Consider the following 21882-nt stretch of genomic DNA (forward strand, 5'->3'; position numbering starts at 1 on the left):
ATCATCTTTTCTGACCACAACACTATGAGATTAGAAATAAATTACAGGGAAAAAACTGTAAAAAATACAAACACATGGAGGCTAATCAATACGTTACTAAATAACCAAGAGGTCACTGAAGAAATCAAAGAGGAGATAAAAAAAATACCTAGAGACAAATCATAGCGAAAATACAATGACCCAAAACCTACGGGATTCAGCAAAAGCAATTCTAAGAAGGAAGTTTATAGCAATACAATCCTACCTCAAGAAACAAGAACAATGTGAAATAAGCAATCTAATCTTGCACCTAAAGGAACTAGAGAAAGAAAAACAAACAAAACCCAAAGTTAGCAGAAGAAGGAAAAAAATCATAAAGATCAGAGCAGAAATAAATGAAATAGAAACAAAGAAAACAAGAGCAAAGATCAATAAAACTAAAAGCTGGTTCTTTGAGAAGATAAACAAAGTTGATAAACCATTAGCTAGACTCATCAAGAAAAAAACTGAAAGCATTTCCTCTAAGATCAGGAACAAGACAAGGATGTCCACTCTTGCCACTATTATTCAACATAGCTTTGGAATTCCTAGCCATGGCAATCAGAGAAGAAAAAGAAATAAAAGGAATACAAATTGGAAAAAGAAGTAAAACTGTCACTGTTTGCAAATGACATGATACTATACATAGAGATGCCACCAGAAAACTACTAGAGCTAATCAATGAATTTGATAAAGTAGCAGGATACAAAACTAATGCACAGAAATCTCTTGCATTCCTATACACTAACAATGAAAGATCAGAAAGAGAAATTAATGAAACAGTCTCATTCACCACTGCAACAAAGAGAACCTAGGAATAAACCTACCTAAGGAGGTAAAAGACCTGTACTCAGAAAACTATAAGACACTGATGAAAGAAATAAAAGATGGCACAAACAGATGGAGAGATATACCATGTTCTTGAATTGGAAGAATCAATATTGTGAAAATGACTATATTACCCAATGTGATCTACAGATTCAATGCAATCTCTGTCAAATTACCAATGGCATTTTTTACAGAAGTAGAGCAAAAAATCTTAATTCAATGCAATCCCTATCAAATTACCAATGGCATTTTTTACAGAACTAGAACAAAGAAATGTTAAAATTTGTATGGAGACAGAAAAGATCCTGAATAGCTAAAGCAATCTTGAGGGAAAGAAATGGGGCTGGAGGAATCAGACTCCCTGACTTCAGACTACACTACAAAGCTACAGTAATCAAGACAATATGGTACTGGCACAAAAACAGAAATATAGATCAATGGAACAGGAAAGCCCAGAGATAAACCCAGGCACCTATGGTCAACTAATCTATGACAAAGGAGGCCAGGATATACAATGGAGAAAAGACAGTCTCTTCAATAAGTGGTGCTGGGAAAAATGGACAGCTACATGTATAAGAATGAAATTAGAGCACTCCTGAACATCATACACAAAAATAAGCTCAAAATGGATTAAAGACCTAAATTTAAGACTGGACACTACCAAACTTTTAGAGGAAAACATAGGAAGAACACTCTTTGACATAAATCACAGCAAGATCTTTTTTGACCCACCTCCTAGAGTAATGGAAATAAAAACAAAACTAAACAAATGAGACCTAATGAAACTTAAAAGCTTTTGCACAGCCAAGGAAACTATAAATAAGATGAAAAGACAACCCTCGGAACGGGAGAAAACATTTGCAAATGAATCAACGGACAAAGAATTAACCTCCAAAATATATAAATAGCTCATGCAGCTCAATGTTAAAAAAACAAACAACCCAATCAAAAAATGGGCAGAAGACCTAAATAGACATTTCTCCAAAGAAGACATACAGATGGCCAAGAGGCACATGAAAAGCTGCTCAACATCACTAATTATTAGAGAAATGCAAATCAAAACTACAATGAGGTATCACCTCACACCAGTTAGAAGGGGCATCATCAGAAAATCTACAAACAATAAATGCTGGAGAGAGTGTGGAGAAAAGGGAACCCTCTTGCACTGTTGGTGGGAATGTAAATTGACACAGCCACTATGGAGAACAGTATGGACGTTCCCTAAAAAACTAAAAATAGAATTCCCATATGATCCAGCAACCCCATTACTGGGCATATACCCAGAGAAAAACATAATTCAAAAAGATACATGCACCCCAATGTTCACTGCAGCACTATTTACAATAGCCAGGTCATGGAAGCAACCTAAATTCCTGTCGACAGGTGAATGGATAAAGAAGATGTGGTATATATACACAATGGAATATTACTCAGCCATGAAAAGGAACGAAATTGTGTCATTTATAGAGACGTGGGTGGACCTAGAGACTGTCATACAGAGTGAAGTCAGTCAGAAAGAGAAAAACAAATATCATATGTTAATGCACATGTGGAATCTAGAAAAATGGTACAGAAGGAACTGGTTTGCAAGGCAGAAATAGAGACACAGATGTAGAGAACAAACATATGGACACCAACGGGGGAAAGCTGGGGGGAGTGGGATGAACTGGGAGATTGGGATTGACATATATAGACTAATATGTATAACATAGATAACTAATAAGAACCTGCTGTATAAAGATTAAAAAAAAAAAAAGACTCTGGTAGGTCATAGCAATCTTTGTTCTTGCCATTTCCGCAGACAGGAGGAGAAACAGAGTGATGGCTCCTAAAATCTCTGTGTGTGTGTGTGTGTGTGTTTGTGTGTGTGTGTGTGTGTGTGTGTGTGTGTGTGTGTGTGTATAAGCATCCATGGCAATCTGTGCTGTGAGGAACATCTTGTTTTTTCTCTGATTATCTGCATGACTCCAGATCTTTAAGGAGCACTAGACATCTTGCATTTGGAGGGTTAACCTCCTGCCAATAGTTGATGTTTGCAAAAACTTATGGGCCACGTTGTGCAGAAAGTTTTTTTTTCTCCTTTCTAACGCTGGCTCAAATTACAAAGTCCTTGTTCCAGTTATCTATTTTTGTGTAACAAATTACTCCCAAACTTAGTGACTTAAAAAACATATTTATCTTGCTCATACATCTTACACTTGGGCATGGCTCAGCCAGATGATTGCTGCTCTGTGATGTCTGGGTTGTTCTCAGCTGCAGAAATGTGTGGTCTCACACTGGTTTCTCTCCAGCATTGTGGCCTCAGCGTAGATAAACTTACATGACGGCTCAGGGTTCCAAGTGGGGAGTGTTCCAAGAGATCAAGGCAGAAGCTTCAGGGAGTTTTTTGACCTAGCCACGGATGTCATGGAGAATCACTTCTGCTGTAGTCTACTGGCCACATAAGACGAGCACAGACTCCATGTGGGAGGGGCCTAAACAAAGTCAAGAATGTCAGGAAGCAGGGATCATTGAGGGGATCACCTTGGAGCCTGGCTACCGTAGCCTCCTTCTGTTCAACTTTGAAAGGAAAACTGATTTTTTAAAATGCAGATTAAATTTGCATAGGATGTAACAAAACTGTACCCAAAAGCTTCAGTGGATATTCCACCAGAAAGAAGAGATCAGGACACATGTTTTCTATGCTCTTTCCAGCCATTGTGTTGTCTTTATTAAATGGAATATTGAATTAGAGGCAAAGAGTGTTTGTATTCTGGCGTTCCATTTTACGGAATGGCAGTCATGTTATCCACCCTGGCTCTCGAAGAATCCATCTTGATTCTGTACACTCAGTTTTGCATGTTGTCTCAGAGAGGGAGGAAATTCTGGATACTGGCTTTAAAATGAGAGTAAGGCATCCAAACTACTGTGAAACCAGCAGCCATCCCGTCTCAGCTCCCAACTTCACACTGAGCAGTAACAAAAGAAATAAACGGAGACTAATGATGCTTTGGTTTGGGAAATAATGCTAACATGCACAGGATGCATCCACTTAAGTCTTTTAAAAACCAATTGTTCTAATGATTTTATTGCTCCGTAACAAAATAAACCAAACTGACATTAATTAGAAGGTCACTGTGAATTGAAGTTTAACTGCATTAATGACTGATAAGATGCAAGTTTGAATGCCAGGAGGAGGCTTGAGGAGGAAGGCATCACAGTATATTGCATTCTTGTAAACATCAGTACAAATACAGAGTAATAGAGATTCCTCTAGTTGATGCTAAATAGGCCACAAGTTCCTCTGCTTTCAGAGGGATGAAGCATTAGGGATTATTTTCCACTTTATATCTGCTGGGGCATAATATTCTGCCCTAAAGAAGAATGGATTCCTATTTGGCTACTTTTCTCCTAAGATGCTATTTTTGGTTCTCCTCCATGTTTCTGGTTCCCTGCAAGGTGGGCTCAAACTCCCTTCAAAAGGGAGTCCTACAGGATGGCAGGAGGGGAAACTGTCCTCAGACAGAGGATGTCAAATGAAGATGAAGCACTCATGGAGACTTGTTTCCACATTCACTTCCCCAGCTCCATCTCCTTGGGGAAAGGACTTCATAATTGAAAGGGCTGTATAATCATCAATAACTAAGAGCTCTTTGCCCCACCTTACCCCACTGGGCCCACTGTTTCCTTCCATGCCTCGTATCCTGCCTCCGTCACCTTTGTCAGTAACTAGAGTAGCAGGAGGGACTGCCTGACAGCAATTTTGGGGCAGATCAGGTCTTTGCAGTTGGTGCCACATCAACTTATCCCTCACATCTAACGCACACCACCAGGACTTATTCGGAGGCCAGAGAGACAGCTTGGTCACAGTGAGGGGGGCTTGTGGGGAGTACTGGGGGCTAGGAAGTAGGGCTTCCTGACGCTCTGCAGAGAGACTGCTGGGGGCTTAGATGTGATGATGCTGATAGGTCGGTACTGGGGACAAAGGTGTGGAACCAGAATCACACTTGGTTACGTGGATCTGAGCCTCAACTGGGGCCACTCCACAGACTGGAGCATCCTCCAGCGGGTTAACTGACACCACATGGACAGGGAGGGAGTTGAGTCCTGGGGGACGGCGGTGGTTACCGCCTGCTGGGTACTGCACTCGGCTCTGCTGGCCGACTCTCTCAGCCTCACCCCCATTTTTGGGCAGCCTGGATCTGCTGTGGGATGCGCCTCCTGCCTTGTGGCTGTTCCCCCCCAGTCTCAGATTCTTGAGTCTTGTCTCACTGTTTCCTGGGTGGCGGGTCAGCGCGGCAGCTCCTCTGGGTTAACACAGTGTGAGGTGAGGCATCACCGCAGTTTGCCGACTGCAAAAGGAGGAGGGGCCAGCAATCAGATGTTTTCGAGAACGTCGAAGGGAACCAGACCTCTCTTCTTTCCACTGAGGACTCTGATAAAGCCGTCTTGTTCTTCTTCGGAAGTCACACAGATCTGGAAAAAAGGAAGAAAAAAAGAAACGTGTCAATGGGAAAGAAGCTAGAACCCGTGGCTTGAATCACTGCTGGTTGAAGTCAGTGGAACACCAAATTGGAAAAGGGAGACTGGTTTAGGGAAGTCGTGGCTCGGTGAGAAAAATATTTGATAAGAAATTAAGCAGCACCCTGGGTTTGGAACTAGGTCCAGGCATTGAATGTTTTCTGAGATTCAGCTTTATGAATGAGGATCAGTAAAGCAGGATTGATGATTCTGTGTCCCCCTGAAGAGTCCCTATGAGGACAGAATGAGATAATGCTTATCACAGAGCCTAGCCTAGCATGCGGCACGCAATGAGTCCTCAATATATTACTTTAAAATCCAAAATAATGGCTACCATTTAGCAGGTTCCTGTCATATGCCTGGAAGTTTATACATATAATGTCAGGAAGTCAAAGGAAGCTATTTCATTCTTGGTCACAAGAAAATAGATGCTATCATCTTGCATATTCCAGAGTAAGACCACCGATGCTGGACTTAAAAAAGGAGGTGGTTAAAATCCGTTTGGGTATTTTGTCATTCACCACTAACAGGCCATTGAAGGGCGTGTAAGGGTGGCTGTGGCCAGCTGTAAATGAGAAGCGGTTCTGAAAGGCTGTTAGTGTGCTGTGAGTTTCTCCTGCTGAACCTGCTTCCAAGGGTGTGCTGAGTTTTGTCTTTGGTTGGACTGCCTAGAAACAGAGCCTGAGACAGGAATCCTTGTGCAAGTGACTTGCTGTGGGAGTGCTCTCGGGAGGTGGGACGTGAGGGAAGCAGGATGGGGCAGGAGAAGGAGCTAGGCAAGGGTGTGGTCTCAGCTGGAGGTGAACCTCAGCCTGATCCCACAGCGAGCGCCGGAGCGTTAACTGTGTCATAGGATTGACCCACTTTCAAGCAAGGGGTCTGGCATTTTGGACCCCACATTAGTCCTTGGTCACTGGCTGCTGACCTGCGGAGTGAGAGGCGTAACTCTGGTGAGGCAGCTCTTGTTTCACCAAGGGGTATTCGCTGGAGAAGGGGCAGCTATGAGTTGTTAGTCGATGACATAGCAACTGGAAGATGGGTGCACACACGTAGTGAAGGGGATGTAGGCAGGGCACCAACAGAAACCAATAGAGCGGGTTCTTCTTTTACACAGAATAAGGAGCTTTATGATTAAGTATTTAGGATACTTAAAGAGCTTGATTTGTGACTCCTGAGGCTTGGGGCACACAATGGCCCGGTATCTGATTCATGTTTCAGAAATCTACCACCTGCCGGTTAAGTGCCCCTCTTGGCTCAGTTCCATTTTGGTCCTATCTGTCTGAAGTCCTTCAGTCTAATCCACTTCCGGGAGTGCATATGCTAATAATGTCTAAGGTTTCCCCCTGCATTGCATCCAAGCTCATTAACATTTAAATATGCTGCCACTTATAGCAGAAGAACGGTCATTTTATTTAAAAAGATTTCTTGCCTAGCATTCTTAGACTCAGTCTTCCCCTCAAAATACCTGTGAAAAGATAGGGAGTTGGAGGTGGGGAAGAAATGTCAAAATACTGAACGCCCAGACTGACAGCCATTCCAGAAGCTGGAATTTCCATAAGACCTTTGGAGCTGAGCTCAACTGATGACAGAAGCAAGTTGTGCTGCTGGACCAAGGATAAATCTACCAGCCTAAAAGATGATGCAGACCTTGTTGGTTAATATCAACAGTCATTACTGCCCCCTTCCCATGCAGCAGAGTCCGGACTTTTGTTCTGTCTTCTATCCTTACCCTGCAGGACTCAGGTAAATCCTAATTGGTCCAAGTCTGTTTCTATCCTCCTTGCTAATGATTCTTAGTGGTTCCCATGGGACTCAGTTCCAGCCAATGAAACAGGATGGAATATCTGCTCGGAAGCTTCTGGGAAGGGTTGCTTTCCTCTTAAAAGAGATGCACTAGGAAGAAAATCTCTTTCTTTTTCTGGCAAGGATTCCTGGAGTGGCTGCAGCCATCTGTGACCACTAGGGGAGGTGGCTAACATTTCAAGCATAGCAGAACAGAGGGGTGGAGGAATCTAGATCCCTCCCTGATCATGGGATCAAGCTGTGGAATTACGAATACAAGACCTGCCCTGTATCCAGACATCTTATTATATGAGTCAAATATACCTTTTGCGGTTGACTCAATTGGAGTTTTGTGACTTGAGATATGTATTAGTTCACTTCTGCTGTCATAAATTACCAGAAATTAGTGGCTTTCAACAACACAATCTATTATATCACAGTTCTCTAAATCCTATGTCTGGTGGGCATGGCCAGTTTTCTCTGCTCTGGGTTTCACAAGGCCAATACCAGGAAGTCAGTAGGGTCCTATTCCTTTCTTTCTCTTCTATTTCTCTAGGAGAGAATCCAATTCCAGGCTCATTTAGGTTGTTGCCGAATTCAGTTACTTGTAGTTGTAGGACTGAGGTCCCTGTTTCCTTGCTGGCTGTCAGCCAAGGGTCATTCTCAGCTTCTAGAAGCCACCTGAATTCCCTGGCTTGTGGCCCCTTCCTACAGCTTCAAATCCAACAAGGGTGGGTTGAGTCCTTCTCACACTTAATCTCTTTCTGACCTGCCCTTCTGCCTCTTCTCTCTTCTGCCCTCTTTTGCTGCATCTCTCTTTCTCCAGCCAGCTATATTTCAATGCTTTTAAGGGCACAAATGATTAGATTTGGCCAATGTAGACAATCCAGGCTATCTCCCTGTCACGTGGTCCATAACCTGCAATATAATCACATCTGCAAATTTGCTTTTACATAGGAAACAAATCCAAACAAATCTGGATTTGTTTCCTATGGTGGCTATAACAAATTACCATACATTTTGTAGATTAAAACAACACAAATTTATTATCTTGCAGTCTTGGAGATCAGAGTCCCAAAATCAGGGTGTCATTAGGTCTGTGTTCCTTCCAGAGGCTCTAAGAGAGAATCTTGTTTCCTTACCTTCAGCTTCTAGAGGCCACCTGCATTCCTTGGCTCATGGTCCCTTCCTGCATCTTCAAAGCCAGCAGCACAGCATCTTCAAATCCCTCTCTTTCTTCCTCTCTACTTCTACTGTCACATCGCCTCTGACTCAGACCCTCCTGTCTGCCTCTTATAAGGACCCCTGTGATTACATTAGGTTTACATGGGAACCTACTTAACTTAAAGAAAACCTGCTGTAGAGGAAAGTGGGCTGATTGAGAAGAAAATACTACAAGGAAATAAACACTAAATTAAGATCAATGTTAGAAGTGATGAAAGCCTGAATCAAACTTCAGAAAATTAAAGTGAAGTGCGGGACTATCTTGAAACATTCTCCTATGAAGAAGTGAAGTGATAAAGTGGGAAGCAATAAAGAGATTAAAACCATAAGGGAAATATGATAAAACAGAGATGATTCAACTGAAGCATTATTAAGTTCCTGAAGGAAGAAGCATTAAGATCAAAAGGCAAAGGACCAACTGGGGGAAACGTTGGCCACACATGATACATCAGGTGTAAATATTTTTAAAGGATAGAAAACTTTTTCAGGAGTGTAAGAAAACAAGAAAGTACATAAACAGATTATTCATAAAAGACATACAAATGCCCAATACAAATGTGTTAAAATTTCAACCTCTCTAACCATCCAGGAAATGAGGATTAACCTGAAATATTATTCACTTATCAAAACAACAGGTATCGGGCTTCCCCTGTGGCGCAGTGGTTGCGCGTCCGCCTGCCGATGCAGGGGAACCGGGTTCGCGCCCCGGTCTGGGAGGATCCCACGTGCCGCGGAGCGGCTGGGCCCGTGAGCCATGGCCAATGCGCCTGCGCGTCCGGAGCCTGTGCTCCGCAACGGGAGAGGCCGCAACAGAGGGAGGCCCGCATACCACAAAAAAAAAAAAAAAAACAGGTATCATTTTGTATGATATACAAATATGTAAAAAATAGTAATGTTCAGTTCTGGCAAGGATGTGGTAACCTGAATATTCTCATAAACAGCTGATGTGGCTGTAAATTGGCACAAATGTTTGGGAGGCAATTTGGCAGTATGTATCAAGAACTGTAAAAATTGTTTATCTGTTTTCCTGTAAATTCTAAAGCACATCCTAAAGAACTAATCAGAGTTATAAAAAACAATTTAGGTTTAGAGGTGTTCACTGCAGTTATCCATATAGTTTTTTAGAAACTCTGAATATCCAATCATAGCGGAAAACTTAATACATTCTTGTACACTTACACTAGGGGTTGGCAAAATTTTTCTGTAAAGGACTAAATAGGAAACATTTGCAGGCCACGTGGTCTCCACTGCAATGACTCAACCCAGCTGTTGCGGTGTGAAAGGAGCCGCAGGCAATGCAGGCAATACATAGATGAATGAGTGCAGCAGTGTTCTAATAAACTTTATTTTAAAAACAGGGCCAGACTGATCCATTGGTTATAGTTTCCCAACCTCTGATCTACATGATGATATGTTATACAAATGCTAAAACATGTGTTTTGATAAACATTTAGTAACTAAGTTTAAAAAAAAGTTGGGAAACTAAATATAATATGATATCAAAATAAAAATTAGAAGAAAAGTCTGGTGGGAAATAACACAAAAGTATTTATGTTGATAGTTGCTTGATGGCTGAATTACCTGTGATCTTTATTTTCTTCTTTGTAATTTTTTTTTTTTTTTTTTTTTTTTTTTGCGGTACGCGGGCCTCTCACTGCCGTGGCCTCTCCCGTTGCGGAGCACAGGCTCCGAACGCACAGGCTCAGCGGCCATGGCTCACGGGCCCAGCCGCTCCAGCATGTGGGATCTTCCCGGACCGGGGCACGAACCCGTGTCCCCTGCATCGGCAGGTGGACTCTCAACCACTGCGCCACCAGGGAAGCCCCTTCTTTGTAACTCTTGAGGGTATTTTCCAAATTTTCTCCACAATAAAAGCATTTTAGTTTTATTAATCTAAAAATGATTTGTCCATTTTTCTTTAAAGCTTTTATAGAACACAAGAATCAATTAAAATAGTTCTCTAGGGATGACAGAACTATGGATGAATTAAAACATAGTTTTACGGTGTTTAAGTTGATTTAATAAGGATAGTTTTTAAATTTCAAAAATGAAGAAAACATACTCGTGTCCATGCAAACTCTAGGTGTGTTCACAACAAAAAGATAACTTAATTCTATTTGCAGCAAAAGTTCTGTGAAAAAATAATGTAATAATTGTGAGACAAATTAACCCCAGAGGCAGAAATTTAATCAAAGAGATGCATTACATTTGTTTTCAGGATCTAATTTCTTCTACTTCCCTGCTAATGACCATTTGTCTCTTTATATTTTTAGAGTTTAAATATCATGCTATTTTCTAATGTTTACTAGGTAACTTTAGGTGGCACTGGCCACTGTAGATTGATTTCCCATTTAGGCTTTTCTTTGAATGATGATGGCAGCAAGGGTAAGGACCCCATTCAGCACCCAAGGTGGTTAGGCACTGTGCTGGCGCTTTACACAGGTGATACGTGTAACTCTCACCTCCATGTCAAGAGATAGGTGCTACTATGCCAATTTTACAGATGAGAACATTAACTTTCAGAGATGACTTTGTCAAAATGGATATAGATCCATTTCTGTATGATACTGGAATCTGTGTTTTGCTACTACATTAGACTCCCCTCAATATCAACAAGCATGTTTTGAACTTTTACACCTAAAATAATTTAAGACACTAAAGTGGAGACAAATTTAAAATTTTTTCTCAATAATAGATTTTTAAAATGGAATTTTCTTTCAGGGGGCTGATATTTTCCAAAAATTGGTACCCACATTGATGACAAAGATCGAAAATAGAGATTTGTATAGGAGTAAAGAGATCTCAGTGCCTTTTCTTGACCCCCATGTAATTGGAAATAAAAATGCCTTCAGTTGCCAAAGAACTACTATAGGACTTGAAAGTGAGAAATGGAAATGAAGGTCATTCTCAAATTTTAGCTTTGATCGGAACACCTGGGACGTCTATAAAAAAGGCTGATTCCCTACCTTTGCCCTGAAAGTTTCTGCTTCAGCAGGTGTGGGATGGAGTTAGCAATCTGCATTTTCAGGGACTTCCCTAGTGGCACAGTGGTTAAGAATCCGCCTGCCAATGCAGGGGACATGGGTTCAAGCCCTGGACCGGGAGGGTCCCACATGCCGTGGAGCAACTAAGCCCATGCACCACTACTTCTGAGCCTGTGCTTTAGGGCCCCCGAGCCACAACTACTGAGCCTGCGTGCTGCAACTACTGAAGCCCGTGCACCTAGAGTCCGTGCTCCACAACAAGAGAAGCCACCGCAATGAGAAGTCCGCACACCGCAACGAAGAGTAGCCCCTGCTCGCTGCAACTAGAGAAAGCCTGCGCACAGCAACGAAGACGCAACACAGCCAAAAATAAAATGAATTAAAAAAAAAAGAAATCTGCATTTTCAGCAAGCTCCCAGGTCCACACCGCAACGAAGAGTAGCCCCTGCTCGCTGCAACTAGAGAAAGCCTGCGCACAGCAACGAAGACGCAACACAGCCAAAAATAAAATGAATTAAAAAAAAAAGAAATCTGCATTTTCAGCAAGCTCCCAGGTGATTCTGATTCACGTGGTGCAAAGACCACACCTTAGAAATACCAGGCTAGACAAATATCAGGGTTATAGCCCTTTCCTAAACAATTATGGGTAGATTCATGCGGTTCCAGGTTCAGGCCAAAATGCTGTGTTGTGTCTCGACCGTGTCTAATTAAAGATGCTGGGTTGTTTGTCTCACCCCCACCCAGGCAGGTTGTCAGTTCAACCATGAGAGTGGAGCATGTGAGCTCATTCCCAGAAAAATTTTTTTTCAGGGGGAATACGGCCAAGGGATTGGTAGAAGTCTTTGAGCAGCTGTTCTGCTTCTGGAAATTGATCAACTTAAGCAAATTTTAACTTGCCTTCTGTTTTCACTGATTTGTATTTTAATAACGTAAAACAATGTTTAATCTCAAATGGGTAAGCAAAAGATTATTCTGAGAAAAAGAAATCAAACAAGCTAGCAAAATTATGTAATAATGCTTTGCCAATAAAGATGAACATCCTTCCCGAATGTATTTCATTCAAAAGACTTTCCAGATTTTGTAACAGGAAGGATACAGTGGGTAATCTTGGAGAAGTTTGAAACACTGGTGTGGATCCAGCTGGGAAATGTCCCGTTTGCTTTGTGGGATGTTTATGGCATTAGAGATGGGGGTCTCAGTCTGATGAGGGTGATTCCATTGCCTGGAATCAAGAATGACTCAGTAGGGCTTCTGTATGAGCAAGAATTTGTTTCCAAGGGCCCTTCTGGTCCTAGGACACTTGCCCTGAGGACACTTGCTTCCCTGGGAACCAAACTATGCAAAAGGCACTTTACATTCCCAGTTTGTTCCACATTGTCCAGGGCACATGGCTCAGTGGAAGGCACTGACTTGAAGCTTGCAGACCTATCTTTAAGTTCCAGCCTGGCCACTTACCAAGTTTTTGCCCCTTGAGCAAGGCACATCACCTCTATGAACCTTTGTTTCCTCATTTATAGGGCATGTATAGAACTTCAAAAAAATGTAGGTATATAAGTTCTATAAATAATATATAATCTATATGTTTGGTTCCCAGGGAAGGCAAGTGAGCTTCCTAACATTTTGGTTTTGCATGTTTAGATCCTCCTACACTAATATCATTGGACTAAGAATATCTTTTCTCAAAGTGAATACTTCGCTTGTGACTCCACTCATTCAGACTTACATGTACTGCTATTTGTCAAAATGAGTTACTCTGTTTTGGTCATACTTGGTATGTGTTTGTATGCTTTACTCACCTGATTCTCTTTCAGTGTTATCTGCCCCTGTTCCTTACACCCAATGAAGGTTCTAACACATTTAAAAATCTTCTCATTTTGTTGTACTCTCTGAACAAAGTTGGCTGGAAAGAAGCCAATCCTGTCTTGAATTTTCCCCTGAAAGGAAAAAGGAGGCATACATCCACAATTGTAGCATTCATTGTGATTATATTTACCAAATGACTTTTCTTAAAGAAAAAGCAATACTTACTTTCCACCAGTCTTCATTGGAGTCCTCCAGAAGAGTAATCATGTCTCCTGGCCTAAAATGAAGAATGAACGAGTTGGGTGGGGAAGTAGAGGGGGTGAAAGAGAAAAAGACGGTCCTTTAAAGTCAGAAGTGGTAGCTTTTCACTTACACAAATAATCCTAAAATAAATAGGACAAAAATAAACATGACTTTTACCTGTTCTTCCCACCCATGAAAATAGCTTTGTTAGATACTGAAAGCAAGTGTAATTTCTGTGCTGTATTTTAAAAATAATCTTTAGCTTTATTTATTTATTTTGCGGTACGCGGGCCTCTCGCTGCTGTGGCCTCTCCCATTGCGGAGCACCGGCTCCGGACGCGCAGGCTCAGCGGCCGTGGCTCCCGGGCCCAGCCGCTCCGCGGCATGTGGGATCCTCCCGGACCGGGGCACGAACCCGTATCCCCTGCATCGTTAGGCGGACTCCCAACCACTGCGCCACCAGGGAAGCTCTAGCTTTATTTTTATATTATACATAGATGATCATCTTTGCATTGAAAAAAACTCTAAAATTTGGAAGTCTAAAATATGAAAACTGGAGTTTTTTCATATTCTGCCCCATAATCCTCCTCCCATTGCCCAGAGGTGACCACTGTGAGTGGTTTCCTGTGCCTCCTTCTGGACCCTTTTTCATGCACTGACATTTATATAGAGATATATATGTACTTGGCTGTTTCTTTTGTTTACTAATGACATCTGGAATGAGACATTATCTTTATTATCAGCTATGTCTTCTCAGTACCTTCTTGAAACCATTTTTACTTAGTTCCACTTCCCTTGTCTGCCACCTTTTATGTTGGTATAATCTGGAATTTTGTTTTAGACTTGTGTGTGTGTCTGTTATATCCTTCATCAAGAATTACTTGGTTTGGGCTCCCCTGGTGGAGCAGTGGTTGAGAGTCCGCCTGCCGATGCAGGGGACACGGGTTCGTGCCACGGTCCGCGAAGATCCCACATGCCGCGGAGCGTCTGGGCCCGTGAGCCATGGCCGCTGGGCCTGCGCGTCCGGAGCCTGTGCTCCGCAACGGGAGAGGCCACGGCAGTGAGAGACCCGCGTACCGCAAAAAAAAGAATTACTTGTTTTAACTGAAGAATTACATAACGTTTTTGCTCTTGGTATTGTTGTAGATATGGTGATTATTTGCCACTTCTTACTTGATTTTCACATCCACGTGTGTGTGTGTGTGTGTGTGTGTGTGTGGATGTGTCTTTTCATTCCTTCTTCTCTGCACCTAATGACATTTTTACAATCTGAAGATTGTATTCTTTTTCAACTTGGGAAAATCTTGTCTATTGTTTTCACTGTTTTCTCCCATTCATTTTTCTCTCTTCTTTCTTCCTGGAATTTCTATGCAACACATGTTGGACCTGCTGGATCAATCATCTATATCTTTTGTCTTTCTTACGCATTTTCTGTCTTAAAAAAAAGCTCTGTTTGGGACTTCCCTGGTGGTCCAGTGGTAAAGAATCTGCCACAACTCGACAGAAGCCCGCACGCCGCAATGAAGAGCTCGTGCGCTGCGAGGAAAGATCCCGGACGCCGCAACTAAGACCCGATGCAGCCAAAAAACACAACAATAACAACCCTTACCCGCCCCAAAAGAACAACTCTGTTCTAAAATTCTTCTCAATTTAATCTTCCTAATTGCTTAATGGGCTTGTCTCTTCTAATATTTATTATAATACTGAGAATTAAAAAAAAATTGAATTTCCAAGCATTCTGTATTATTTTCTGAAAGTTTCCTTTTAACATTTTTTACTTTATGTTATGGATGGAATAGTATGATGTATATTTATGAGGATATTATTATATATTTAGAACAATATTTCTCCCCTTAATTGAATTATTTGTTTCCACTAGGATTAGTTAGCCTGTTCTTTATCATATTACTTTACTTCTCCTTCATATCAAGGGATTTTCTCCAACACCTGTTTCTCAGCTGTCTCTTTATATTCATGACTGAAAACAGAGGGTGTGAATCGCTGGGCAAGTTTCTCTGCTATCACATACATCTGTATCTGCAATGTATGAGGGTCAATTTCAGGCTCTGCTTAAGAGAGCAGCGTGTGTCAGTCGACGCATCTCATCTTTGGATGCTTGAGAGTACAGCAGACAAGCAGTCTGGAGCCTCCTACCACCACCCCAATGGCTAAAACAAGAGCGGCTTTCTTAACCCCGGGGAGGGAGAAGGTTAGATTATTTTCCTCCAAGTAGAGCTATCTTTTCCTTCCCTCCTGCTCTCTAGAAGCTCTGGAGGTCCAGAATTATGTCAACACAATTCTTTTTCTTTCTCAGTCTTTTGTGCCCACACAGGAGCCCTCCTTGGGCCGGGGTTCCCTTTCTTTAGAGTACGGGTAATGGTTTAATTCTAGAGTCAAACACCATTGCTGCCTATTTCTCATTCTAAGTAGTAACACAGTGTTATGAACACTGTTGGGACTCTGTATCAGTTATATATTGCTATGATAATGTTGCGTTAACAAACAGCCCCCAAACCTCAAAGACTCACTCACATTCTTGGGTGTTGGCTGCTGGCTGGGATGACTGGGGTGATTTTGCCTTATTCCATGTTTCTCATACCCCAGAAGGTCAGTTTGGACTTTCATGGCATTGCCAGGGCAGCAAATGGAAACGTGAAAAACACATAAGACCTCTATGGCCTAGGCTCAGAACTGACACATTTTCATTTCTGCCTCATTTTATTGGGCAAAGCAACTCTGCAGTGAGAGGAACTGTAAAGTCTCATGGCAAAGGGTATGGATACAGGGCTGGTGAAGAATTGGGGCCATTAATACAATTCAGTCACCAAGGCACCATCATGCTCTTTAATGAACTTGTTGTGAATTCAGTGTCTCTTTTGTGCTCTTACATTTAAAGTTGTTTTTTTCCTGAGCATCCTTTGGTCTCTGGTCATCTGCTTTGTTCTCTATTTGCTGTAGTCTCCCAGGAAACTCCTAAGATTTTTTGGTCTCTGATAGTGTTATTTCTTATTTTCTAGTACTATGATGGATGTATTCTTTAAAAAATATATTTTCTGACATTTTAAGGGATTGGAGCAAGAAGGGAAGTAGATTTGTGTGCTCTTTTTGCTATTCTGGTTCAATCTCCCCTGCTGTCATTTTCAATTTTCAGTTAATATCTATCTTCTTAGGGGATTCCAAATATAACAGGCTTGTTGCACCTGAAGCATTAAACACAACTGGCATTTTGGTATTTCAACAGTCACAGTATCATGCTGATGCCACAGAAAGTGAGAAGGCTGAAAATCACTCTTTTCTCAGGTGAGGGATTTAATTAAGCAGCAAGGATAAAAGTCAATGTAGAAAAGTCCTTCTAGCTCCAGCAGATTTTATTTAGCCTAGTAACCTAAGAAACCATGTGTTAGTATCAACTACAGTGACTTTGCTGATGGTTCGGTAGAAATTGTAAGTAGGGAATCAAGGTTGGAAGAGGCTACTTTTCCTAAGGGTGTAAAACAGTGCTGCCTGAATGCAGCTTCTATTTTTATGGTCTAGAGAGTCAGTCTTCACCGTGCCTAGATGTGGACAGTCCCTGAGCCCATGACCTATGTTAACTAAACCACACATTAGAATAAGGCACTCATTGGAATACAAGCTATAATTTTATGAGAAAGACCAGACATCCTGACATCCTGACAGCGTGATGGGGTTTCTGTCTTTTCCTATAAAAGAGCACTGCCAGCATCTAAAATTCCTTGGTGAGTGAGGAGAATTACATTCATCCTTTTATCCTTTGTTGTTTTGTTTACCCACTCATTCAACAAATATTACAGAACACTGACTCTGAAAGAGTGATTTTACTAGGCACTGGGTATACTTTGGTGAGTAAAGTCCTCACTGGAGCTAATATTCTAGTGAGAATGCTAGATAACAAGCAAATGCATAATTAAACTTTTAATAAATATAGAATGTGTATATATAACTAAAAAATATATATGAAGGAAATAAACAGGATGCACTCATAAAGAATAAGAGTGGACCCCTAATGATATGATTTAAATACTCTAATCATCAGGCAGAGACAGCTAATGTCTCTTTTTCACTTTGGGGAGGATCTTGCTCTAGGGAGGCACTTGAATCCAAGACAACAACTCTCTAACATCTGGGCAAGCACACATGTGGCTTGTGGGATTTCTACTGCCCTCTTGCCTCTGCCTGGCATTCTTCTCTTCTCTTCCCAGCATTCTTCCCCACTGAGGCTGCTTTAGATCCTTTCCCACACTGGGCTCCAGGCAGTTGATCTGAGTAGGCATGCAAGGTAAAATCACTCTGTGTAATATAAGATTTTAAATTTATTTTTTTAAATATGTCTTGACCAGTTTTGAAACTCTGGCAAGAGATTGGTCAGTTCCCCCTTAAACATCTGATTAAATCAACACCCACACCACTTCCCTTATGAGGCTCGGATGCTCCGGGGCACTATGTACCAGCCCCATCCCTAAATGCCCTGGGGCCAGGTACCAGACAGCTAGGGACAGCCTCTGCACCCTGAAGCCTGTGAAATTATTCAAATTAGCTAACCCACAGGAAGCCTGGGAAACCTCACTAATCCCAGCTGCTGACCATACATAAGCTGCCCCTACAGCTCCAGCTGCTGTTACGCTGACTCCCTGGTCGGCCAGTGTGGCCCTGTGTGGCAGCCCTTTACTCTCAACCGTGAGTTCTCTTCTAACCTGTTCTCAGCTTAGTTCTCCTCTCCTACCTGTGGTGTCAGAGTGCCATGTCCTGCCATCAAAGAACTAAGTCAACACTCTGCCTACCTGCTGTACACAGGAAGAGCCTTGCCATTGATCCTGGAGGAATGGAGGCCTAATGCTTAAAATTTTCCTTCCCTTGGTTGGTCCTAGGATGGACACTGTCAGCTCATGACTCTCTGCCTCTAGCTGTTTCATGCCTCTGTGGCTGACCAGGCCCCTTTCCATGAAACAGTTCTTTCTTATCTCACATTATCACACTCCAGGCATGTTAGAAGAAAGTCCTGCTCTGGTCTAACGGCTCTTTTCTTTCTTCCAGGTGACTTTATGTTCCTGATCCATTATATATAGATTTTATAATTTAACTCTATATTTCCAAATCTTGGAGATGAACTCATCAGGCTCCCAAATACTGAAAAAAGCTTACTTTTGCTTAATTCAATCAATCAGAGCATCCTAAGTTCAGGTAAAAATTCTGCTGTATTGTAACCCAGAATTTTATACATTGATAAAAAGTATAGTGCTCTTCAGACACAATACAAGCATGAGCCTCCTACTTGGAGAAGATAGATCAGAACACTGCAGCTGGCCTTTTCTTTCTGTTTGTTCAGTAAAATTGGTCTTAAACCAGAGGAAAATTTTCAGGTTGGTTATGTCATGATTCATGAAACATCTCGAAATGATGAGGGAACTGTGGGCTATCAATAGGAGTAGGAATAAAATAACAAAGCTAACTACAGAATCATGGCTTCGTGGTGAGGAGGACAGTTTATGTGTGTGTGTGTGTGTGTGTGTGTGTGTGTGTGTGTGTGTGTGTATGTGTATGTGCATGTGAGCCTGATGGTTGCTATCTGGGGTCACTTCCAGCAGTCCTCTGCCTCCCTCATTTCTCGATTTTCCACTTGAACACAGAACCCATCTCGCCCTCAACCAAGTAAACTGGTTTCAGGGACTCAGAGGGCACAGTGTACATGGAGCGTATGAATGATGCAAGCGAGCCTGGCCATCTACAGGGAACTCTTCTGCAAGGTGTTATGAAGATGGTTGAGTCTTTCATGGGTGGGAGCTCCTGGAGGGTGGATTGTGAGCTGTCCTGGGGTCCCCCATCCAGCCTCTCTCCAGTCCCCACATAGAGCACAGATTCCTAGGGGTGGAGATAACTGACACCCTTCCGATGAGGTCACCGCTTCCGAGAAATACCTTCTCCACTGTCTGAGACAACCTGAGACCTCAGCTCGGCCCTCCTATGGGAAGCCCATGGACAAGGCAGGATGCTCTGGGCCTTCTTTGCTTTCATAATGTTTGGGATGTACTGAATATTTTGGACAACAAAGGAAATTTGTCTTTCTTTATCCCTCCATCTTTGTCTATTGAGCCGAAGGAAATTATATGGCATTCACGTATTTTTTGAATGCTTATGACACGTTGGGTCTTGGGTGTGCACTCAGGGTACAAAGATGAAAGGATTATTCTATGCATCAGTTTTCTTATCTGTCGGGTGAAGATAATAATTGTACCTACCTCAATTTTTTTGAGGATTAAATGAGTTAATACTTGTGAAGCACGTTTAGATAAGCCCACAAGAGATGGTGGCTATTATGGCTGTTAAGACATAGCTATTGCCATCAAGATGTTGGTGATCTCAAAGGGGAAAGACATGGAAACTGGTAACTTATAATGCCATTGCTAACGGAGAAGAAATATGCTCGAGGGGCACAAACATGTGTGGAATTGACCCCAAACAAAAATCGCAAACATACATGTCTCTTTGAGACTCAGCTACCTCAATTATATTTACATAATTACAAACTATGCATTATATCTATATCTGTATATCCATCTCTATACAGTGAACTATATTTACCTGGCAAAACTGCTACGTGAATTAAATGAGAATGCATATGCGGAAGTCTTCAGCACTGTGGCTGATATACAATAAAGGCTTAAAAATTCTAATTTCCTCCTAAAAATGCAATTTTTCACTGCGAAATGAGATTTAGTAATCAGTACTTTTAAATGAGTGTCCCCTTAGGTCCTGGCAGGGACAGTTCCTTAATGTGATAGCCTTTGACCTCTTAAGTGGCTTCCGACACTGAAGTCTGATGTGATTCAGAGTTTTGGAAGTGTTTCCCTCTCTTTATGCCCCCACCCCTCATCTCTTTTGCCCCTTGACTCCAGGTAGTGACCACAAAGGTGTGGAAGGGTCCGGGGTGGAGTGAGGATTCTACCATGCAGGTGGCTGATTGCAGGGGAGACGATGGAAGGGTTGAGGGGCTCCCACACAGCCTGGAGGTGACGGCAATGTTCACTGAATGAAGTGGGCGTGACCAGTAGCATTTTCACACGAGTAAGAAGGTCAAGAGAGACTTTACCACTTATAGGCAGGGTTTGATTCCACCACTAACTCCACTAGATCCGGCTGCCTCTTGTACCACCCAAACTTTGTGAAAACTCCTTGGAATTGCCGAGTTTACTCTGCAACTATTTGGGGATTTTTAAAATTTCTTAACACCTTCCCATTCATCAGGCAAAAAGAACCCCCAAATCAAGCTTACATCAGTCATGGTCACTGGGCCCAAACAGATCTCCTGGAGAAACCAAGACAAGGGGAATAAAAAAGGGGCCAGCCAAACTGCTCCATTAATTTTAGATCTACTGCTTAAGTTTTCACTAGACCCATTTCTCAATTTCTATAATCCCGGTCCGGAGCCTTTTATAGTCTCAGCACATGGATCGGTAACAAGGAACTCCTGATCTCTGTAGTTTGATTTTGTCTTAAGCCTGGCATCCGTAAGACTGCCTGCACCTTCTCAAGTCCAGAGACCAGCTCAGAGAAAAAGCATTCAGCTAAAGGGCCACTTGGATGGGATTTGGTAAATGTTCCTGAACTGTCATGGATCATGCTCTCCAGTACCTAGTTGAAAAAGGCATTTGAGTGAGAGGGAGGCTCCTAAACACATTAGTGACATTCAGGAAGATCTGGGTTTCTTGACATAGTGCAGCATCAGAGCATAATATGCATCAGAGACTTTCCTCAAATAGCCTTAATTGCATTTTGATGTCCTGGTGACTGTGAAGATTATTTTTAAATCAAATTGGTACACAAGAATTACGTTTAGTTTTAATTAAGTTGATGCATTTGCCAAGCAGTAATGTACTTAGAGAATGGAAACGAGACACCAAGAGAGTCTTATTTTGTCTTAGCCTGTCTCAAGGGCTCTCTTTTTCTTATCTTATGGAGGGTTTATAAAACCTTACAGAGTGAAGCACATTACCAAATAAAAAGCCCCAATGCAGACCGGTGTACTGAGCATTGGTTGAGGGTCAGGAAACCTGCATTTTGGGTTGGCCACTGGCACGCTATGCATCTTTGGAGAAGTCTGATAGGTCACAGTTGCTCTCAAATCTGGCAGGTAATCAGAATCCAGAGAAATACTTAACCATACAGATTTCCAAGTGGGATGTGACTCTTTAGATCTGGGTGCAGCCCAGGAGTCTCTATTTTAATAACATTCTCCAGGAGATTCTTAAGGATTGGAGATTCTTCAGGTGGTTTAACAATCCTAACCCTAATTTTCTCTGTAAGATACTACTTGCTTGAATAACCCCACAGATTTGTTAAAAGAATGCAAGGAGGGCTTCCCTGGTGGCGCAGTGGTTGCGCGTCCACCTGCCGATGCAGGGGAACCGGGTTCGCGCCCCGGTCTGGGAGGATCCCACGTGCCGCGGAGCGGCTGGGCCCGTGAGCCATGGCCGCTGAGCCTGCG

At 42.2% G+C, this 21882-nt stretch overlaps 1 protein-coding gene across 2 annotated transcripts in view; it reads right to left on the reverse strand.

Annotated features, from left to right (window-relative positions):
- Nucleotides 1-3097: 3097 nt before the first annotated feature.
- Nucleotides 3098-21882, reverse strand: part of STAC (SH3 and cysteine rich domain) — a 103307-nt gene continuing 84522 nt past the window's right edge. For both annotated transcript variants that reach the window (XM_007115172.4, XM_007115171.4), the window contains exons 9-11: nt 13365-13416; nt 13133-13270; nt 3098-5301 (exon numbers count right to left, since the gene is read on the reverse strand). In XM_007115172.4, the coding sequence (XP_007115234.1) occupies nt 5203-5301; nt 13133-13270; nt 13365-13416 (289 nt within the window). In that variant the 3' untranslated portion in view covers nt 3098-5202. The remainder of the gene's footprint in view (nt 5302-13132; nt 13271-13364; nt 13417-21882) is intronic.

The sequence above is a fragment of the Physeter macrocephalus genome, chromosome 18, assembly GCF_002837175.3.
Source record: "Physeter macrocephalus isolate SW-GA chromosome 18, ASM283717v5, whole genome shotgun sequence".
NCBI lineage: Eukaryota > Metazoa > Chordata > Mammalia > Artiodactyla > Physeteridae > Physeter > Physeter macrocephalus.